Below are 18,280 nucleotides of genomic sequence, written 5' to 3'. Positions count from 1 at the left end.
CAATGATAACATTTTTATTTTTTATTTTTTATTTTATTTTAACAACAAAATTACACAGCATTACAGTATATACTAATGCACTGCGAAATTTAGGACAGAAAGTATATAAATGCATACACATCAGGTACAGAATACAATCTGGGACTAAGTAGGTCAATATTATTTTAAGTTATATATCCGTGCAAAAATGTACTCATTAAATTGTGTTATACATGAAAAATAGAATTACAAAACACAGGAGAACCTTAATAACTACCTAACTGAGGACGGACGGTCATCCATTGCCTCACAATGGTTTTTGCATTGCTCACAAATTTGCCTCAAATTACTGGCAAAAAGATCGCAGTCTGGAGCCGACTGGAGAAGTGCGTTGATGTAGTGCAAAGCACGAACCAGTGGTGATTGCCTGTACGCCTTCGTGCGCGCTTTAGGAGCCGCAAGTAAGTCGCGATTACGAGGCCTAAAATTGAACTTTGCGACGGACAGAGAAGGGATGAGGAGGCGTTCCAGCTGTGAGACCAGCTGAGGGCAGTCTGAATCTTAACATTAGGTTAAGTTTATAATTATATAGTCAATAACTCTGATTATTGGTTTGTCGCTTATCTATCGCATTAGGCTAAACCTGTAATAATAGATTTAAGTTTTATTAATAAATAAAAATAAAATATTTTATTTTATTTATTAGGAAAACAAATAGAGTAAAATGTACATAAGGTTCTATTAAAACTAACTTACACATAAAACATGCATTTTCCTCCACGACAGTCCTTACCGAGATACACAGTCCAATTCAGTTTACTTATTCTAATTATGATATATGATATATAGGCGACGATTACAGTATACTTATATATGTATTTTATATACTTAGGTAAATAGATAACAACCATAACTCAGGCACAAATATCATGATAAATACAAAAATAAACGTCTCTACCGGGATTCTAATCCGGGACCTCCTGCTAGGCAGGGTCACTACCGACTAAGCTAAGATGACGTTTAATCCCGACCGTTAAACCCGGAGACGGAAAGATTTTTTTTTTCTTTTAAATAGGGAATATTACGCGAAACTTTCCGTAGGGGGCGCCACTACCAATCCATTACAATCTGAGGGTCTACCGCGAAACAAGAAAATTGAAATTTCGTTATCCAACCTCTCTCTCTTGAACAGTCGGGCGACGAAGAGGCAGATAACTAAATTTTGATTTTCGCCTATCTGTGAAAAGTTGTCAAAACACTTTAAGGTAGGTACCTATATGTATAAGTTACTCTGTGGCTTACGATAGGTGCTAGTGCTGCACTCTAGCGGCAGAACATTGCAGTAATGTAATACTCCCTATTAAATACTTTTTTTTTCTTTCAAATTAAATATCGTGACGCACTTATATCGGATAATTGCGTCAGGTTAACAATAGCTACGACCTAGGGAGTTAGGGTCAGTTAAGTGCGCACGCAGACTTTACCTACTGACGTTCCAGATAACTACGAGTATAGGGTGAAGGATCAATCGTTTACACCGGTTTCTTGATACGAGACCACACAAGTACCTTTATATTGCTATATTTAATTTAATTTCAGTGTTAAGACCACCTGGTAGATGAACAAGGGATTGTAAAAAAAAATGGGTGTAAATCGGCTGAAACCTAGGTACACACAAAAGACCGTCTTTAACTGTTCGGTTCATTTTGTTGGCTACCTAGTCGGCTAGTACTAGTGGCTGAGCATATTGCTTGTATAATGTCTTTGAGAATTAACTACGTTTATATTTTACATATATAAAGCGCTGGTGGCCTAGCGGTAAGAGCGTGCGACTTACAATCCGGAGGTAGCAGGATCAAACCCCGGCTCGTACCAATGAGTTTTTCGGAACTTATTATGTACGAAATTATCATTTGATATTTACCAGTCGCATTTCGGTGAAGGAAAACATCGCGAGAAAACCGGATTAATCCCATTATGGCCTAGTTTACCCTCTGGGTTGAAAGGTCAGATGGCAGTAGCTTTCGTAAAAACTAGTGCCTACGATAATTCTGGGGATTAGTTGGCAAGCAGAACTCAGGCTCCCATGAGCCGTGGCAAAATACCGGGATCACGCGAGGAAGATGATGATGTTTCACATAGTTTGATCATAGATGCTCCTACCTACATTATAAAATGATATTCAACCTCACCCGCACCCGGCTTGAAGATCTTGACGCCAAACGTCAGCTCCGAAAAAATTGGCCCATACATACAACTCACCTGCAGCTGAACTTCCAAAACCAAATTTGGATTTGCAAGTCACGCTCACGCCCATGCACGTAATAGTTAATAAAGAATCTTTACAAACTATATTAATAATAAAAAAATCTTGTCAGGATGTCGCCGCCGACGGATGCACCTGGGAGGACATCATCATCAATATGATAGTATTTTGCAAAACTGAACAAAATTCTAGTACAGGTAGCTGAGCGGTAAAGAGTTCAAGAAGCGTATTCTGATTATAATATGAATTTGAACCAGATTTGTTAAAAACACAAATAATTAAAAATAAAAGAATGAAAATTAAAAAAGGATACCTACTCGTTTTGTTCTATTTGTGTTATACCTTTATAATGATTCTGAAATGTTCTGATGAGGTAGGTTCCGAACCTACCTGTTTATCTGGGCAGTAATACAAAAGCGGCCAAGTGCGAGTCGGACTCGCACATGAAGGGTTCCGTACCATTTATGACGTATTAAAAAAAACTACTTACTAGATCTCGTTCAAACCAATTTTCGGTGGAAGTTTGCATGGTAATGTACATCATATAATTTTTGTAGTTTTATCATTCTCTTATTTTAGAAATTACAGGGGGGGCGGGGGACACACACACATTTTACCACTTTGGAAGTATCTCTCGCGCAAACTATTCACTTTAGATAAAAAAAATATTAGAAACTTCAATATCATTTTTGAAGACCTATCCATAGATACCCCACCCGTATGTGTTTGATTATAAAAAAATTGAGTTTCAGTTCTAAGTACGGGGAACCCCCAAAATTTATTGTTTTTTTTTTTCTATTTTTGTGTGTTCTAATCTTAATGCGGTTCACAGAATACATCTACTTACCAAGTTTCAACAGTATAGTTAATATACTTTCGGAAAAAAGTGACTGTGACATACGGACGGACAGACAGACAGACAGACAGACAGACATGACGAATCCATAAGGGTTCCGTTTTTTGCCATTTGGCTACGGAACCCTAAAAAGTAGCATTGTGACATTGACCTCTCATGCTATTCATTACTCTAATAGTTATATATGAGCAGCAGCATCAGTATTTTTCCAAAACCTAACAAAATAGTTAATAGGGCACGTAAAAATATTATTTTCGGATAAATTAAAGATGAACTCCCTTATCCGGTCCGATTATTAGCGGCTTGTTAAATTTAGTAGACGTTTATGAATAAGGGGGGAATAGTGTACGCAGCACGTACATTATATAGACGTAGAATATTAAGTGCGCTGTCTATGATTAGATTTTCTAAAGTATTCTAGGTATTGTAGCGCCACCTATTTATGGTTTTTGTCGGACACTTTTTGGTATATGGAGATTCTGTTTCTTGCCTCTACCTTCCATAAGTAAAATTTAAATTTAAGTTTGTAATTTGTAGTTAGGCATAGGTACTTCTTATGAAGATTATGTTGTCGCGTTTATGTGGCGCTATGCCGTCTTTAATGTAAAATACAAGCACAAATGTTGTATCTGTTTGATTTTTTTTTAAAGTACCCCTGTGGCCTATTTTCTGAATAAATGTTTATTAGAAACCATAAGTTTAATTTGAAAAGCAGAAGTATGCAATAAAATGCAAAATCCTGTTTTTGCGTTAGATCTCTTAAAATTTTTGATTACTAGTTTCATAACTGTTAACAAGGCAGTCGCTCCGGCTCTCAGTAGGTACCCGGTCTTCTGTTGATTTCGCCCATGAACCCTAGGGTCGCTACCATCTGAACATATCAATAATTCAATATGTATAACTACCTAACACTGACGCAACGTTTATGAGAGATTTAACCTATCATTGTAGCTGGTATGTTCATTTTTCCCAAAGCTATCCCTAGCTTCATCTTCCTCGTGTTGTACCGGCACTTTGCCACGGCTCATGGGAGCCCGGGCTCCGCTTGGAAACTAATCCCAAGATTTGGCGTAGGGACTAGTTTGTACGAAAGCGACTGCCATCTGACCTTCCAACCCAGAGAGTAAACTAGGCCTTATTAGGATTAGTCCGGTTTCCTCTGGATGTTTTCCTTCCCCGAAAAGCGACTAGTAAATATCCAATGATATTTCGTACAAAAGTTCCAAAAACTCATTGGTACGAGCCGAGGTTTGAGTACTTTGAACCCGCGACTTTCGCATTGCAAGTCGCGCGCTCTTACCGCTAGGCCACCAGCGCTTCACATGACCAATTCTACTAGTACACTAGTATGTATTACTTAGGCCTATATTATTATTAAAAATATTTCGCCCTAGTTTTTGTCATTATCTTTACAAATTAAATTGTAGTAATCCAGATACTGGAACTTTGGTATTGGTACGAGCCGGGGTTTGAACCTGCGACCTCCGGACTGCAAAGCGCTCGTTCTTGCTGCTAGGCCACCAGCGCTTTAAAGTTATCCCTAGCTTATGCAAAAATTGTAGCTTTAGCTAAGAGGGGCAGGCGTCGCAAATTTTATCGGAGATCACTTTTTTCCTAATTCACCTATACCTTCGACGCTTAATTAATAGGTGACAAAAAACTAGATGCAACTGTAAAAAAACTATAAATGTACTTTTATATAAGCTGTTTCTTAAATAAATAGTTAAGTATTTTAAACGTTATCAGCAAAAAAAAAACTCACGGTATGTTGTCTTCACAACATGAGTCATCTTGTTGTCCGATCTGACCAATACATGCCAATACCTACCATTTTTACACGAATCCCCATCGTTATTTTAGAGTTCTGTTCTTAACCTTTACGCTAACCTTTTGTTTTTTAATAGATAATTCAATTGGGGTTTTTCAAACATTGCGTAATGTTAATTTGGTTGGGCATTGTTACCCGGCCATCCCATGTAAAGATTTTTTTGAAATCCCTCTCATCCTTTGTAATTTAAAAATGGAGACTAGGTAGTCTAATGACAACTCATAAACTATAATCCGTATAATCCGTAAAATATTAGGTTTGCGCTAGAACTTGAAGGGCAGATCATATTCATAACCGTTCCTTATTAAGAAATATAGACCTTTAGGCCCTGCCCTACAATTAGACATAGGTACCATATACTCGGAAAACGGGAATTAGTTCAAAAATAGTTTTTTAATACAGTTGCTCAAAAAGTGCTACGTTACGTAGCTGTTTAACGTGCGGAAAGTTGGTTTTCGCGAAGTAGTGCTTTTCACTTTTCAAATTTTTTTGAAATTATATTTGTTCCAATTCATTACTACTTATTGATGAGTGTTAATGTTAGTTTCCTTTAAAAGCCGCAATGAACATAAAAACCTACAGTTAATGTAAGAATAATAAAAATATACATTTTTCATATTTTATTGCTTACCCCTTCATCATTACAACACGTTTATTTTTTAATATTGAATATTGAAAAACCGTTCTTAATAAGTTGTCTGAATGGAACTGAATAGCTGCCGTCAAAGTAGAGGCGTTTTTAGGGTTACGTAGCCAACTGGCAAAAAACGGAACCCTTATGGATTCGTCATGTCTGTCTGTCTGTTTGTCCGTCCGTATGTCACAGCTACTTTTTTCCGAAACTATAAGAACTATACTGTTGAAACTTGGTAAGTAGATGTATTCTGTGAACCGCATTAAGATTTTCACACAAAAACAGACAAAAATACGAAACAATAAATTTTGGGGGTTCCCCATACGTGTGGGGTATCTATGGATAGGTCTTCAAAAATGATATTGAGGTTTATAATATCATTTTTTTCTAAACTGAATAGTTTGCGCGAGAGACACTTCCAAAGTGGTAAAATGTGTGCCCCCCCCCCCCCCCTATAACTTCTAAAATAAGAGAATGATAAAACTAAAAAAACATATAATATACATTATCAATTTATCATGCAAACTTCCACCGAAAATTGGTTTGAACGAGATCTAGGAAGTAGTTTTTTTTAATACTTACGTCATAAATTACGATTTATAACCTGTTACGCTGCTACGGAACCTTTCATGGGCGAGTCCGACTTGCACTAGGCCGCTTTTTTCTTACTGCAAGCATGTTTTAAGTTTCCAAAGGCAACATTCGATATTATTAGGGTTCCGTAGCCAAATGGCAAAAAACGGAACCCTTATGGATTCGTCATGTCTGTCTGTCTGTCCGTCCGTATGTCACAGCCACTTTTTTTATACAATTTAAATATACGATACACAAATAATCGTAAATAACGATACTTAGGTAATAGCACAATGTTTAATATTTACAATTGTTTCTGTCTTATAGAACATGCATAAAAAATACTTGTTGTTTTTCTTATTTTTTCGCAACTGTAAAAAACGTCGTTCGATACACGTGCGGAAATATCATTCTTCAGTCATCCCGAGTCTACCACCGTACTCGTGAAGTAATGACATACTTTCCGCACTAGCATCGAAATGTACAATTAATATATGAGTTACCTAGTAATAAGGTAAAATAACATTTAATATTGCCAATAAAAAAGGTTGCATTGCTCCAAATAATCTTTTTATGTATATATTGCTGATCGTAAAATTAGGCAGATGATGAAATTCCCAAGCATGTCGTGAAACGTGAAAATCATTGTCTCGTTCCCTGAGTCGATGTATTTCTCGAGTTTGCCTGGGCAGTTCGGGCATTTCGAGCAAACTAAACGAACCTATCCTACCTGTCTATTGGTGTAATGTGACTCTGACTATCATCAAAACATTGCACCAGGAACTTTACGTAGGCCGCCTCCATCTATGGACACAGGTAGGCAAACATCGAAATACCCATGCTTCTTTTTATAAATACATACGTAAAAATTTAACTACAAAATTTAAAATATTAATATTACATTTATTCCGCCATGCTTAATGCAGATTCACACTTGTCCTATTTTTTTGCATCCCTAGCGAGTACATCACGACTACCAATTAAATTAATTGTGTTCGATCAAAGCATGACGGCTGTTTGAATAGGTGTCAGACTCGTCAAGTACGGGTAATGCGCGTATTTATCTTCAAATATCTCAAGTAAATAAAACACCAATCATTTTTTTTAGTTAATTGGCGTATTAGAGAATTATCGAAGACTATATTTTACTAATTTGTTTGAATTTTAATCCCTTCCGAGGCACAAGGCTGTGTTAAAAGTGCTTTGTATTCAGAATCCCACTTGTGTAGACTTTAATACCCAAAAATATAATTAGGGACCAAATTCGGCCGGTTAATATATTTCTAAAGAAATAAAAAAGAAGTTAATTTTGACACGTTCAGTCTTCAGGTCCAATGTACCATTAAAATATTTTTAATTGGGTGGCATAAATGACTAATCACAAATGATAATCCTATTTGGCTTTTTACATTATTTCATATCTGGGGGCACGGTAGTACCCCCGCCAAGACGAGCTAAGCGAAGCGCAAGGACACTACCTTTTCGCAAAGGACTTCGTCGTTTTTTTGAACCCTCACAACTTGGGTTTGGATTATTGCATAGCTCTTATTATACTTTAAATTTTATTGATATCTAAAAAACTCCGATTTCGTCACTGACTCACTAACTGATGATCATGAAAATTCTTAGGGTACTTTCTGAAGTCCTAGAAAGTTGAAATTTGGTATATAATTACACAAGTAGGTACACAGACTTCTTATTAGATCTTATTTTATTTATTACAAATTAAAAAATACGCATAGTAGAAGGCAATGGGGGATTTTTAATAATCATGTGAAGTATTACTCACAAGCTATCTCTAAGCGTGATCTTAGCGTTCTGCATAATTGTCTTGGTTACTTAATTATGAGGCTTAGGTCATATTAAGAAACAAAGACCATGAGACATACATAGTTACATAGGTAGTTGCACAAAAATTCACTAACGGTAATGTTTCATTAGACTAGTAAAATCTTGTTGACTCATGTTATGGCGCAAATCAAGCCATATTTTGTCCTCTTATCGCTCACAAACAAAAACCTATATATACACAACAGCAAATATTGCCTGGTCAGACACACTATTCAAAATACAATGAAATGAAACTAATCATTTAAGGCCTTTTCTAGGCTTCAGACATACGACACATTTTTTAAGGCCAATATGCATAAGCTAAAATAGAAAAGGCAATGTGATATCGCGCCTAGAACGTTTTATAAATATTTTTTTCTTTCGGAGCGATTATCTCCGAATATATTCACTTTATCAAAAAATATTTGTTGATGACCTTTAGTAGTTTTGAAAGACTTTTCCAACGATATCCCACACTGTAGGGTTGAAGTAAAAAAGATAATTCACCCACCACCCACTTTTACTTGTAGGGGAGGTACCCTAAAAAAAATTTTTTTAGATTTTATTATACGACTTTGTCGGCTTTATTGATTTATATATCCATGTTAAATTTCAGCTTTCTAGCACTAACGACCACGGAGCAAAGCCTCGGACAGACAGAAAGACAGACGGACATGGCGAAACTATAAGGGTTCCTAGTTGACTACGGAACCCTAAAAAAACATGGAAATAAAGTAAAGAAGTAAGTACACAATGTAATTCCAACGCCTGACGTGAGTACGAAGTCATGTCCGCGAGGTAATGTATATTTATGATTAACAGGCGCTTATATGGAAATTTGGTATCCATTGAAAACTCGGTGAATTCTGTTTTATCGTGTTTTTTTTTTAACCCACAATAAATTACATTTTTAGCCCGGCTTCAATCTCAGCGCGCTTTGTCACTATGCTTTATTCCTGAGCATATTCAGAATAAATAATGCACTCTCACTCTTTAACTTATAAATAAAGGAGTGGCTCACAGAGATGAGCTGCAAATCTCGCGAGTATCGCTTACAACTCAATAAACGATTATAATATATAATTTCGATGATTAAATTGTTTGTTGTCGATTCACTTTATGAAAATTATTCAAAATAGAGGCATTTTGAATAATTTTCATAAAGTGAATCGACAACAAACAATTTAATCATCGAAACTGCTCACAAAATTTCACGGGAATCGGTTAAGAATTACGATCCGGGCAAATGAAAGTATGTCCGCTTACGCTCGATCCATAATCAATTTGAGGGTTAGATACAGTGTTTTTTTGGAGTGCAAAGTTCGATGGCATGAGGTCAACAATTATACCTAGATATAGATAGATATTACCTACTAGTAATTTTTATTGCGATTGGTAATCAAGTATGTGCACGCACGCACATGAATGTGCGTTGAAGAATGTTTCCAAAAAGTAAGTTTTTTTTGAGAATTATGGCGTTGACAAATGAAAGGCATGCATATAGTGATTTTTGTATTTTCTTTAACAAATCAAGCATTTACATTTAAAAAAGTGACATTTGATGAAGTGGAACTGCTGATGATGATCAGAATAGTACTCTTCAACGACAATTAGATTTTCAAGACAAATTTTTGTCAAGTTTGAGTTTTGACGATGGGGTCCATGAGGACTCGAGGGAACTCCTCAAATATTAAAGGCATATGTATATAGTGATCTTAGTATTTTCATTAACAAATCAAGTAGGTATTTACATTTGTAGAAGTGACATTTCATGAAGTGGAACTGCTGATGATGAACAAAACGGAACTCTTCAATGATGCATAGTTCACGTTTGGCAATTTGTTCTCTTTGCCAAGCAGTTAGGTTTTCAAGGCACATTTTAAATTTCTATCCTATTTAGTTTTTTAATAATTATCTGGTGCTTTATTTCATGTATGGTGTGAAATAATTTATCTTAAATACAGTCGAAAACCCTATTGCGGGTATTGGTATTGGTAAACCAGTCAACCATAGGGCAAATCTGAAATATATCAAGACAAAAAAAACATGTTACTTCCTTTTCTACATAATTAGGAGTAGGACGCTGTCTTTTTAATTTCATTTGCATGAAATCTAAAATCAACAATAATCATTCTTTCACCGGTCTCCCTCATTGAAGTCGGTTTTTTTTCTTAAAAATTATGTTATTTGTGTTTGTTTTAATCTCCTGACGACCAGCGGTTCTATTTTTATCACTTGTCACTATGCCCGTCATTTTTGCGCTTACATGCATTTTAGAACGTGACAGGCATGGTGAGAAATGTTAAAGAGCCGACCATCTTAGCCCTACAGGTTTAAAAATTTTCCAGCTTAAATTTAACTCTGTCAAGTTGACAAAACGTCAAAAGTTGATTAGGGTAGGGCCTATGTACTACGTGTAGGACGGGGGTCGTCAGGAGAACAAATGGATAAAATTTAATAAAGGTTTGCTAAGGCGCTTGGCACACTATAATTTCTCTATCGTATATTCTATTATAGAGAAATAATAAACTTATTCGTATATCTATAAAAAAATTGGGAATTTTTACAGAAGTGATAAGTTTCGCAATTTTGGAGACTTTCTGTATCGTCGCCGGCGTATAAAATTCAATCATCATGTCATGTATACAAGTCTCATCTTATTGCGTACCTACCTATCGTAGTAGGTATATACTTACAATGTAATGATAGTAAGATTTATGGGACCGACTAATCGGCCCTAGGAAAATCCTGTTCGTGGTTTTGTTTGAATTAATCATGTTTAATTTGCCCCACTTTATATTATGCGTTCTGGGAATCAATCTCATTATTTTTTTATTGGTTTGAGTAAGAAATACGATGTGAACTCTGGTCATGTACAATGTTGTTTCATTGTTTCAGGCAGGTCATTGTCATTTAATTAACCCTACTAAGTAATAGGGATGATGACACATGTTGAATTTTATATCAAAATGTAGTAAATGCGCAATTTATCGCAATAATGTGGATATTATTAAAATAATATATTAAAAAGAAAAACGGAATATTTCACCGACAGAACCGCAATTTTCTTGATTTCCATACTTCAAGATGGGCTCTCAGTGACCGTGACATCACGTTCACTTATCATTTCGTTAGGAGCGTTTCATGAGTGAAGTACGACTGTCGGATTTTGACTATCATTTGTGACTTTTGTATTGCTGTAATGTAATGGGTCCCATATAGACATTTGATCCAAAAACAAACCATACCATTAACAAAAAAAAATCATCTAGCCTATATACTAATAGTATATATACTATGACATTTTTTTGTGTGTGTTATACATGCGAAAGTAGGTAACTCTGTCTGTCTGTCTGTAACCTCTTAAACCGCTGAACCGATTTACATTGTAGACCGAACCGATTGTATATGAAATTCGCCCACAATCCACTAAGATCACCTGGCCGCGTATCCAACATGCCAATCGTTAGCGCTTCGTAGCGTATCGTAGTCATCTCTCTTTATCACTTCCAAATTAGTGCGACAGTGACAGTTGCGTTTCGTTCGCTGCGGAGCGTTAACGATTCGCACGTTGGCTACGCGGACTGACCAGACCGCGTAGCCAACCTTACAATCGTTCACGCTCCGTAGCGTATCGTAGCTATCTCTCTCTATCACTCTTCCACATTAGTGCGACTGTGACAGTTGTGTTTCGTTCGCCACGGAGCGTGAAAGATATGCACGTTGGCTACGCGGCCAGGGCGCGTAGACACGATGCCAATCGTTAACGCTAATATGGAAGAGTGATAATTAGCTACGATACGCTACGGAGCGTGACCGATTGGCGTCTTGTCTACGCACCCAGATAACCCACGTGATTTTTTGCATGGATTGTTAAAGGCCTTATGAAGGACATAGCATAGTTTTATCGATCATCTTCATCATCATTGCGGACAGAAGCTAATAGGAAATAAGGGCACTTTACCGTGCGTTAATGACGCAAAGGTATCAGTGCTTTTTTTTCACTTTATGGTCTCATCGGAAGATCAGCGCTGGAAGTCGCAAGGATATGAGGCCATTTCTCGCATAGGTATTCGCTTTTCTATGTTTCGCTTATATTTTTACTTTCTCTTTCGTGCTTGTGTTTACGACGAATATAGGTACTTGTAGGTAGGTAATGATTGTAAAGGTGACAAAATAAAATTGTATTTATTTGTTCTTAGTTTTTTATAATTAGTAAGTAGGTATATACTCGTAGTATAGAACCGAAGTTATAAATAATGAAGCATTAGATAAATAGTTTAATACTGAAAATTGCATGTATCAACTTAGGTATAAACCTGAATGTCATATTTAATATATAAAAATATATTTTAGTTTTTCGTTGACTTGCATGACATTTATATGTACTTCTGGTCTCCCGCGATACAGGCCTAGCCTAGTGCGGGGACTCCTTGAAACTCTGTTGTCAATATAGTTATGCACCAACTTTTAAAAACAACCGCTGTATACTTTTTCTGTGTCCTTTCTTGTGCAATAAACATATTTTTTATATTATATTTTACGGCTGGATATTGAACTTGTATCAAGGCATATGAAAATTGCGTTTCATCAACACTTGGCACGTTGAAGTACATGTAATGCATCGCACAAAGACAAAAGTTTAATTCTTCACTACATCTTATAGCTCTAGAAAGGGAAAAAATGGAAAAATAAAAGATAAGACAAATAAAAATCATAGTCTTTAATCATTGCACAAATTCTTAACTGTTAACATAGTTGGTTACTTACTTCTCCAAAAACTAGGTACTTGATATCGATCATAACTAAAATGTTCTTTCGCTTCTCCTACCGCTATTGCTTTTCACATTTTAAATGTTCCTATATTCTCTCACGATCACTCTCACAAGTCTCACATCATTATTTCACAAATTACAATTGACTAAGTAATGTCGACTGTAGTCCAGACAGACTTAGCGTTTTTTACCGTACCTGAAAATAAAGAAAATATTTTAATGTTAACCTTATTAATATCATACGAGTAAGGTGGGGTAAAATGGTCATAGTTTATTTTGCTCAGGGAAATAACAATAAACACCAAAGTATTATCTTTTAATTAAGCTTTTAATATCTTTAAGTATCTCAAACTGTTTATATTATACTACAAGTGTTTTTGTTGCCCCATCGTTTCTCTTACCCCACTAAACCTGATTTTCATTTTTGTGCGCTATGATAAACGGAGCTTGTTCAACTATCTTATTAAAAACAAAAACTACCGTACGTAGTAGGGAGTATTACCGTACTATGTACAACAAGTAGGCACTAGCTTTTACGAAAAAAGTGCACGGCGCAGAAAAAAGTGCATCATAAAACCGTGTCAGTCGGCGAACAGGGAGGCTAATAACTAGTATGTACCTACTAGAAACTCTTAGGTAATACCGGTCCATCCAAAATAGTCTGCATTACAGAGAAGCACATATAAAATTGTAAAATCTCTCTGGTAGTAAGAGCAATGAACTTTAAAGTTCGGTAGACACCGCAGGTCAAACTAATATGTATTAACAAGTAAGACCTTATGTTATGACACACAACTAAATTGGATAATATGAGTGCATATAATATGGGTAACATATACTGGGAATTGACTTACTACGATTAGCGTCAGAATCAGAAACTAAACGAAACGTCACGGGTTTACACATTTGAATAAAACCTGATTAAGAACAGAAAAAAAATTCAAATCAACGAAAAAAAAACAACGTCATAAGAACAAATTGATTGTGGTGGTTCGTGTTATTGTACTGTGATTTCATTTTGAATTTGACATTTATAGAGCAGTTATATACATATAATTGAAATAGAGGACATCGGCAATCGAAAAACGGTCAATATAGTTAGTATATGATTAAAGAATGTTTTCTTTTAAATATCACCCAATTGCATTTTTTTCCATTTAAAACTTATCGCATAAATATTTAACCGCGTTTATACATATATTTGTTTTTGAATCGACTTCGTAATAGTAAATAACTGTTACCGTAAAAACCCGTTATTAGTGAAAATGCGTTTTCACTATTAAACCAGTTTCCCGTAATGCCACGGTGAAAACTAGTTTTTATTGGGATTTGTCAGTTTTTATATTATCAGTCACTATTGTTCATTAAGGCACTTTGCGAAAAGTAAATTTAACTAGGGAAAACGCGTTTTCACTTGGAACGTGTTTTAACGGTAACATAGCTATCGTATCACTGTACAATTATACATACCCTCCGCCGTAAGAGTTAGAGCTAGAGTGAGCAGTCGCTGTAGCAGTAGCAGTAGCGGTGGCAGAGGCAAGGCCGGTGCTATGGAAGCCACCTCCATTTCCCCCACAACCACCTCCGCAGCCGCCTCCTTGATTCCCGAAACCAGCGTGGTTGTCACCACCGTAGCCGCCGCCGCCACCACCACCGTTGCCGCCGCCACCACCGCCGCCGCCGCCGCCGCCGTATCCACCGCCGTAACCACCGCCGCCACCGCCGCCGTAGCCACTTCCATAGCCGCCACCGCCGCCGTAACCGCCGCCGCCACTTTGGAAACCGCCACCACCGTGGTGACCGTAATTACCGCCGCCATGATCTTTAAATAAAAAGGAAAATATGCAAGAATATACATAAGAACAGGATGTCTGTAGATACGTAAATTTGTTAATAGACATGTGTCAAAATATTAGTGTTTTTTCTACGGTGAGTAGGTCTAATATTTATTGCGGTTTATTATTCTGGGCAGTTTTGTCAAACAGTAGTTTGACTTGAGATTATTAGCAAGTGACGAGGCTAACTACCATAGGTACTTTTGTGATTTAGTGGCAATGTCATACACGAATTGTCAAATTTTGCTGTCAAATTCGAGAAGTCGGCCTCACATGGTATGTCGTCTTGCAAAATTTGATACTACAGTAGTATCAAATTTCTGTGTTAATACCTTCCATCTTTTATTACTTTCTCATGACTAATAAAGACCTTGAAGGCTCCAGTGATTACAAACTGACAAAATATGAGTAAACCTAAGCAGTACTACGAATACATACCATGATTCTCATGAACGACTTTCACAACTATCGTCTTGGATGGCTCCTGGTAACCACCGCCGCCGCCGTAGCCGCCACCGCCTCCGTAACCGCCACCACCGCCGTAGCCGCCACCGCCCCCATAGCCGCCTCCGTAGCCACCTCCAATGCTGAAACCACCTCCTCCATACTCGTAACCACCGCCACCGTGGCCCAAGAGGATTTTCTTTAGCAAGTGTCGCTTCTGACGATTACTTTGAGTCTTTGTGGTTTCTTGTTGTACTTTTTGGTCTTCTAGTTTCTGTAGCAGAAAAATATAAATACGGGTCATGGTTGGAATTCAAGTTTGCAGAAATTGTATTCTTTTAGTTTCAAATAGTTGCAATGCAAGGTACTTTCTTCTTTATTTATAGTTACTTCGTACTAGTAGGTACTTTAAGAATTATTCTTTAGTTTTAAGAATCATATTTACTTACTTTCATTATTTGTAACAACATATGTACCATGGTTTGTGAATTATCACTACGGACGTAGGTTCTTCATAATAGTATAGGTGCTTTCTTTACGAAACATATAGGTACATAGTACAGTATAAATTATATAAATTCTAAACATAGTCATTTTCATTGCTTTAAGCTATTTACAATTTTAATTTGCCTCTGGCTTACATTAGGACTAAGTTCTTGAGAAAAAATATTTAGCTTACTAATCTGATGCAATGTGTGTGTACAAAGTTATATTTATAATACCTATGTTATACTTATTTGCACATGTTCACATTTAAGTATAGGCGGTATAATGAAGAAGCCACTTGACTGACCGGTCGAGATGTTGTTAAACAGGTAGCGCTTCACAATTACGTCTAGACTTACAAAACAAAAGAGTTTAATAAGTTTCAAGGTTAAGTTAGTAGTTCTATAGGAATCCCTCAAAGCTTTTCATGTACCACTTCTAACACTATAAATTGTAAAAGTAGAACCTAAAAGATTTTTTGTAATTAACTTCTTTTGGATCACAAAATTATTCTTGGGACCAGAAGTTAAACCTACTTATAAAGAAAAAACAATACAAAAAACACCAATTTATGAGGTTGGATTATAACGAACTACAAGCAAATGACTCCATAACCTAACCAATATATAATAATAAATTAATAGCTTAAAAAACACGCTTATGATACGATATTCCATCATGGAATGCTAGTGCCTATCTTTCGGCTTCATCATCAGACCTTGAAACCTAATCGTGGTCAAAGTTCATTACAAGACTTTTCTAACAAATCCAAACACAGCTATGATACAATGTTCCAGTTCATATCTTCCGGCTCCTTCATCAGATCAGTTTGACAGTACCATATTATTGTATTGTCATCAGAACTGCATACAGCTGCCAATTTTCATGACGCTACGATCCTTGGAAGATGGTTAAATTAGTTACCTTAGATTCCATTACATAGTTACATACAGGTCGACCTAATAAAAGCGTGTTAAAAATCATTTGAATTGTCCTTAATTTTAACCTTATCCTTGTCCTGAACATTCTCTTTAATATACACTTTTTACGAGAACCACATACACTAACCATGCTGTCATAGCTATGTATAGGCTAAGCTAAGAATAACAATGTATGTAGGTATAATCATTATTCACCTGAACATAAATCGGCTTGGGTGGTCCGCCCAAAGATTTGGCTGAAGGCTCAGAGCGGCCTTGTGGCACATTCTGCTGCGCAAGAAGCACTAGCACGGGAAACTGCCGCGCGCGGTCGTTGCTGTGAGTCCTGGAGTCCCTCGGGGGGGCTAGCACAGGGGCCACTAGGACCACCCGCTCCCCGCCATCGAGGGTGTTGTCTGTCACACTAGCCGCGGTCAAGGCGACCAGCGCCAGCAAGCTCGCTACCTCACCAACGCGTCCCATTGTGATCACTGGCGCTGGACCCACAACGCCAACCTATTTATATGACCAGTTTTTTCTGCAGACTCTGTGCGACGTCACATCTCAACCGTTTCGTATGAAGCGGTGCGTCTGATTCCCACAATGACGTTATCGTTGATGAGATACATTAATCTATGTTATATCCTTCGATAACTGTGTTTTTCCTGATTTAAATTAAAGTATTTACGTTTTATGGTAGTTCGGTGTTTGTGGTTGCTGTAAACAAAACAAAAGATGATACTTACCCGTACTGTGCGGCAGAGCGAAACGTGATATAACACGCCCGGTAATTTGCAAAGTCCACGCACGTATACATCTGGTTATTCCCTTAAACCGGATGCCGGCTTGGAATGTATCTATATAATACGCACGCCTCATATGTGGTGAGAGCCTTTTTATCTTTTTTTGCGAGATTAAGATAGTTTATTTACATATAGTTATAAAGCTGTGTAGAATTAACTTACGCCTGGTTTGTTCCTTTTGTAAACACGTTTGCGTGCGGGGCGCAGTGATTGTTATTCTTTATTTGTGGCGAATCTTGACTCACATCACATAATGTTACAGGTTTAAGCCAGGAGCAATATACATAGAAATTCAAAATTATTTACGTTACAGAGCACTTTCCTTATACATACAATACACCCACATTATCTTATAATCTACCTACTTGGATTTGGCAGAGGAAATAGATGTAAGAGTAAGCACCTGACCTGTCAGGCATCAAATCAAGTCTCAGGATTGACAATTTAAGGCTATAACCGTTGAAGTCGACATTAAATGTAAACAAATAAGTACTGATGATAACGTTTACAAAAACTATATTCCACTCTGTTTTTTTTTTCGTTAAGAGCCTTCCTATTTTTAGAAGTCGGTTAAAATTGTCGCCCATGTCACTATAGGCTCATCGGAGCCATAAAGACTCTCACATAGGTACCTAGTTTCGACGCTATTGGGGAAAATACGACACCAACATTCCTACATACATACAAAGACTGCTAGAATAAAGTCGGGCTAAGCTAAATCTGCACAGATTACAGTAAATGTTTTGAATTTCCACTATGCTAACACTTTCTAAACATAATTTGCTATTATATTAACGTATAAAAATAACTTGTTAAAGTGTCAAATTTGTGCATCAAGGGGTAAATGCATGCATGATCCATACTTGTTTGCGTAAAAGATTTCATTAAATAGCATCGCTGTATGATCAGTGCATGGTTCACCGCAATTAAAGTCGGACGGGAGCAATTAATTGATGCTAATGAATGGTTCCGAGTAATGTGGAAAAGACGTGCAGCGATTGTCCTTTGATTAAAACCCATAAGTTGAAATAATCAATGCAGATACTTGCTC

The 18,280-nt window shown here is 36.8% G+C and overlaps 1 protein-coding gene across 1 annotated transcript; it reads right to left on the bottom strand.

Annotated features, from left to right (window-relative positions):
• Positions 1-12,674: 12,674 nt before the first annotated feature.
• Positions 12,675-16,944, bottom strand: LOC133518804 (uncharacterized). The gene is made up of 4 exons (XM_061852510.1): positions 16,643-16,944; positions 15,015-15,294; positions 14,212-14,563; positions 12,675-12,937 (listed from the first exon to the last, which is right to left on the bottom strand). Exons 1-4 carry the CDS (start codon positions 16,907-16,909, stop codon positions 12,919-12,921), a joined length of 918 nt encoding a protein of 305 aa, XP_061708494.1. The 5' UTR covers positions 16,910-16,944; the 3' UTR covers positions 12,675-12,918.
• Between the last annotated feature and the right edge of the window lie 1,336 nt (positions 16,945-18,280).

This window comes from Cydia pomonella, chromosome 6, assembly GCF_033807575.1.
Source record: "Cydia pomonella isolate Wapato2018A chromosome 6, ilCydPomo1, whole genome shotgun sequence".
Taxonomy (NCBI): Eukaryota; Metazoa; Arthropoda; class Insecta; order Lepidoptera; family Tortricidae; genus Cydia; species Cydia pomonella.
Note: the sequence above shows the minus strand (reverse complement) of the source record. Positions and strands in the feature narration are given on the sequence as shown.